Below are 4,507 nucleotides of genomic sequence, written 5' to 3' on the forward strand. Positions count from 1 at the left end.
TTGGGAGGATGGCTTATACCTTGTAGAAGAGCACCGACCAACTTGTACGGGTTGGCGTCGTGCGATGCTAACCGAAGTTTTGCCGAATGACTCTGTGGTGTCCAGCGTCAACTTGTACAACGCCGAGTGGGATGCCTTCATCCCGTAGACAAGCATCGATTGATCTGTACGGGTCGACACCGTGCGATGCCATCGTGAATTTTGCGGAACTGCTCTAGGGGGTCCAGCGCTAAACTGTATGACACTGAACAACGTAGGGGTCATGTGGTCACCTCATCCGAGGTGTCGCTATGCATAAACTCGGAGATCCTTTATTTACTATCACATGGATGATGCTGAAATGTGCTATATCACTTATCATCCTAGCTAGCTAGTGTCATATTTATTTGGTCATCTTGTAGGCACTCCTACCATCCTGGTTATCAAGTACCTTTTGCTATTATGAACATTGTACGGATGAATATAACTTAATATATCCCCATTGACTTTACTTAGCTTTTTATTTTTGGCATATCTTTGTGGGGAGAAATTATCAACCTCGAAGGAGAAGCTTGGGATTTTATGCGTGAGAAGCACTTGATGAAAGATAAGACAAAAAGACAAAATATAAAAAAATAAAAAGATCTTATGTGTAATCTCATTTTTAGTGATGATATCGTCGACATTGACAACTTTCATCAGTTGTGTATTTTGTACATACTTTTTATTTTGTCAATGAACTCCCATCTTTACTTTATATTATAAGCGATCTGAACTCACTGGCAAAGTATAATTAAAAGATGGTTACTCATTTATACCTCATCGACAAGATTCCAATTATTAGGGATCGAATAAGAAAATTGAAATAGGGTGGCATGAAGGTTATTGGATACCTAAGAGATTAGGTAATAGTCTTGATAGTAATCAAGGTTTCATTAAGTAGTTTGAATTATATAGATTATAGAATAATTATAATCTTATAATTACTAATATTTCCTTCGATGATGGATTTTTTAACTCCATCCCATATTGTAGACTATTCTCGACTCTCGAGATAGTCTTATGTAAGCATCAATAGTTAGAATGAAGGCAATGGAGAAAAGTTGAAAGTTATATTAAAAAATAAAGTAACTATTGATTTACAATAACGAGTGTATTTACATATCTTTACAATAACTTTAAAAGATAAAGTTATATCTCAATTTATCCATCTTTATCCCAAATAAAATCACCCAATCTTTGTTGCTCCTTTGAAAACCAAGATACGTTGCCTTGTAACATGATTAGCTTATAATGTTATTTGTGTTTTAAGCATTTCAAATTCGAATGTTCATTTATGAGATAATGCTATACCAATTGTCAAAAATATGAAATTGCTTTAGATACTTAATGACCAAAATGATAGTTTCGAAGACCATGCCGACGACTCATCCATCCTTCATTTAGTCGAAAAGGGATTGATCGAGGATTTAACAGGTCAAATATTTCATAGACTATATTAGAAAAAAATATACCAAATATTAAAACACGATCCATCTTTCTTTAGGAATATGAATGTGTTGTTGAAGGGGTGATATGATGTGCTATATATATAAGCAATTGAAAATTTAATGATTTCGAGTCATCAATACCGAGGGTTCTCAAAGAGATAACTTCACATAAGTGATAAGATATTAATTTTCCAATACAAATTATTTTAATTTTCTTACCAATATATTTTAATTTACGAGAAAGTTAGAAACTAATTTCTTATAGGGAGATATGTGTTATCTAAAGCATGAGGGTTGATCATCTTGTCATCAGGATGATCATTTGTCATTAATACTACTACTATTTATGTTCAAAAATATACATCTTTAAGTACATCCGTATTTATAAAGGATTTGGACATTGATGTCGCATACACATACTATTTTTTAATAAGAATGTTTCTTTCATTCAAAATTCATGATCTTATGATTGTGCCAAGTGCATCTTACCCACTAGATTATCTACTTAAAGACTATAACAATGTGTTATTGCTTCTGATAATTTGCACAATTATATTGTTTGAGTTTCATATATATCGGGATCTCTTCTAACAACTAGAGCCTTTAGGATTTGTGATAGTTCAATCAAAATATTTATCATCGCATTAGGTCATGTGTTTGAATCCTATCTTTAGCCCCTCTTTTATCTTTAGCCTAATATAGTTTACAAGGGATGGGATGTAACGTGTAACACACACACACACACACCATCATTACTTTATTAGGTATTCAGGAGGAGCAACAAAAAATAAAAAAATATATATATATATTTTTTATCATAAGTGTACCATCAAAGAAGGCTCAGTTTGGGTTGTAAATGTAATGTAATGGTAGAACTAGGATTAGTTTGATGTCGAAGGTGATTGATTGTCTCTTTGTATAGTTGATCATATAAAGGTGTTGTTGGTGGAGTAAGGAACCAACTCTTTCGTGTGATCCTATGTAAAGAGATCCCATGTAAACACCAACTTCCAAGTGAATAATAAGAAATTGTTATTCTGTATATCTTTTTAGTGGCAGCATTTGCAAGTGAAAACTTCACCGTAGGTTTGCAGAATAATTAAAGAGAGAGATACTAATAACATGTATGATACACGCATTAATGTCTTAATGTGCTACATTAGCTCCTACTGTATGCTTATAAACATATCATACATCTATCTATGACTTCATAAAGTGTCACTGGATATAAGTATTATTGTTATTGCTGTTTGTTTGCATTGACCGTTGACCGAATGGTCATCCGGGATAACAGTAGTAGCTAATACAATTTGATCTATTATTATGCAGCACATTTCTTGGAATTGCAAGTCCTCGAAAACTCACACTATGAGGTGCGGATGCGATATCAACAGGATTTATGACCACTGTGACAGAAAAATCTCCTTTGTTGAGTACAAGTAAGGACTGTTTAGACTTACCCGAGCTTACCGAAGAGTGAATCTTTTACTGTTTCACCGCACACGAGTAGTGACCAACGCTTTCTCTTATGCTGGACGGCCATTTCCTTGTCCGACTAAGAATATTCTTCTTACATCGGAAGGATCGCATTCCTTCCTCTCCCGTTCCTACTCATGCCGAACCTCCCACTGGAGAAGGATCTCTTCATCTGTGCTGTGCTCACAACAAGTTCCAGTCTACTGTTCCTGCTATTGTCCTTGAGATCCCCTCCTCCCCTCCCCGTTGAGGAAGTAGTTCCAATCCAAACTCCGTTTTCCTTCGCAGCTACAAATTCGTCCATCATGCTTACTTCCCCTCCGCGATGCAAAGATCCCATTGAAGCCGATCTCCCAAGTGTTTGGAAATCACAGTCTCTTATCTCGACTATTGCGTTGCTCTCCATCCCTTCAAAGTTGCCATGTGTTTGTGGCGATACCTCGATCTTGTTCTCCAGCTGGTTTTCCTCTTCTCCGCCGACGACTGCTGAATCCTCTCTGAGCGGCCCCATCTCGTCGCCATGTTGGATGTCTTCGACCTGTGGAATGTCCACCGGAGCTGGAGGAGCTGGCGGCTGCTCTGGATCCGTTACCACGATGTCAGCCCGGCAGAGCGGGCAATTCGAGTGCGACTTCAGCCAAGTATCGATGCAGGGAAGATGGAAGGCGTGGCTACACTTTGGAAGCAACCGGAGGCTGTCGTCCTCCCGGAACTCGCCCAGGCATATAGAACAGTCGGTGCCCTCCACCAAGACATCACCTCTCTTGTACTTGCACAACGTGATTTTGTTGATCAGGGCCTGGTCGAGCCCGTGGGTTGGAGAGACATGCCACGGGTCGCCGCGGGATGACTGGCCAACGTCATCGGCCAGCTCGTGGTCGTCGGCGTCCGATCGATGTTGCTGCCGCCGGAGCGACTCGGACGTGCAGCAGTACTTGGAGACGATGGCGTAGAAGCTCACGAAGAGAAAGGCGGTCGCGAGGACTCCGACGACTGCGATCACGAGGGGGGAGAAGGTCGTCGACCGTGAGCTCTCATCGGAGAGTAAGATAGGGGGAGGAGGCGAGAAGAAGGTGTAGCACCAGTGGTGGCAATAGATGCTGCATAAGCCCATGGAGCAGTCTTTTGGTGGCTCATAAGGAAGCCAGGTCTTCTGGTTTCTGGTGGTGACCATGGCCAACAAGAAAGCTGGAGGATGAGAGACTCCTCTCACAGCGAATGTGCTATCACTGAAAGGTCCATTTACAGGTAATTGGGAGAGAGGTAGACTGAAAAGGGAGTCTGAGCGAGAGAGTTCTTCTCATGCCGAAAGGATATTTTTGGGAAAACGATGAAAGAATCAAATGGCTTGATCTCAAAGCAAAGAATCGAGCTGCATGTTTGTTCGTTCCACTGTGGCAAGAAGAGAGAGAGGAAGATAGAGTTGCTTGAGTGTGATTATGGCGTGGGATGTTGAGCGAGATAAAGTGCATGTTGGGAGAATAAATTCCTCTCTCTCTCAACAGTTGGAATCACCACAAACGATCAGAAAGTTTTCACCCGCTAATTCTTTGCACAAATTG

The 4,507-nt window shown here is 40.0% G+C and overlaps 1 protein-coding gene across 1 annotated transcript; it reads right to left on the reverse strand.

Annotated features, from left to right (window-relative positions):
• Positions 1 to 2,672: 2,672 nt before the first annotated feature.
• Positions 2,673 to 4,232, reverse strand: LOC135634534 (E3 ubiquitin-protein ligase Os04g0590900-like). Its single transcript, XM_065144895.1, has one exon. It carries the CDS (start codon positions 4,117 to 4,119, stop codon positions 3,040 to 3,042), a length of 1,080 nt encoding a protein of 359 aa, XP_065000967.1. The 5' UTR covers positions 4,120 to 4,232; the 3' UTR covers positions 2,673 to 3,039.
• Positions 4,233 to 4,507: the final 275 nt, after the last annotated feature.

Source organism: Musa acuminata, chromosome BXJ3-4 (assembly GCF_036884655.1).
Source record: "Musa acuminata AAA Group cultivar baxijiao chromosome BXJ3-4, Cavendish_Baxijiao_AAA, whole genome shotgun sequence".
Lineage (NCBI taxonomy): Eukaryota > Viridiplantae > Streptophyta > Magnoliopsida > Zingiberales > Musaceae > Musa > Musa acuminata.

Bases quoted from the DNA above. Each gene is read 5' to 3' on its own strand.
- LOC135634534 (XM_065144895.1), bottom strand. From the start codon at position 4,119: ATGGTCACCACCAGAAACCAGAAGACCTGGCTTCCTTATGAGCCACCA.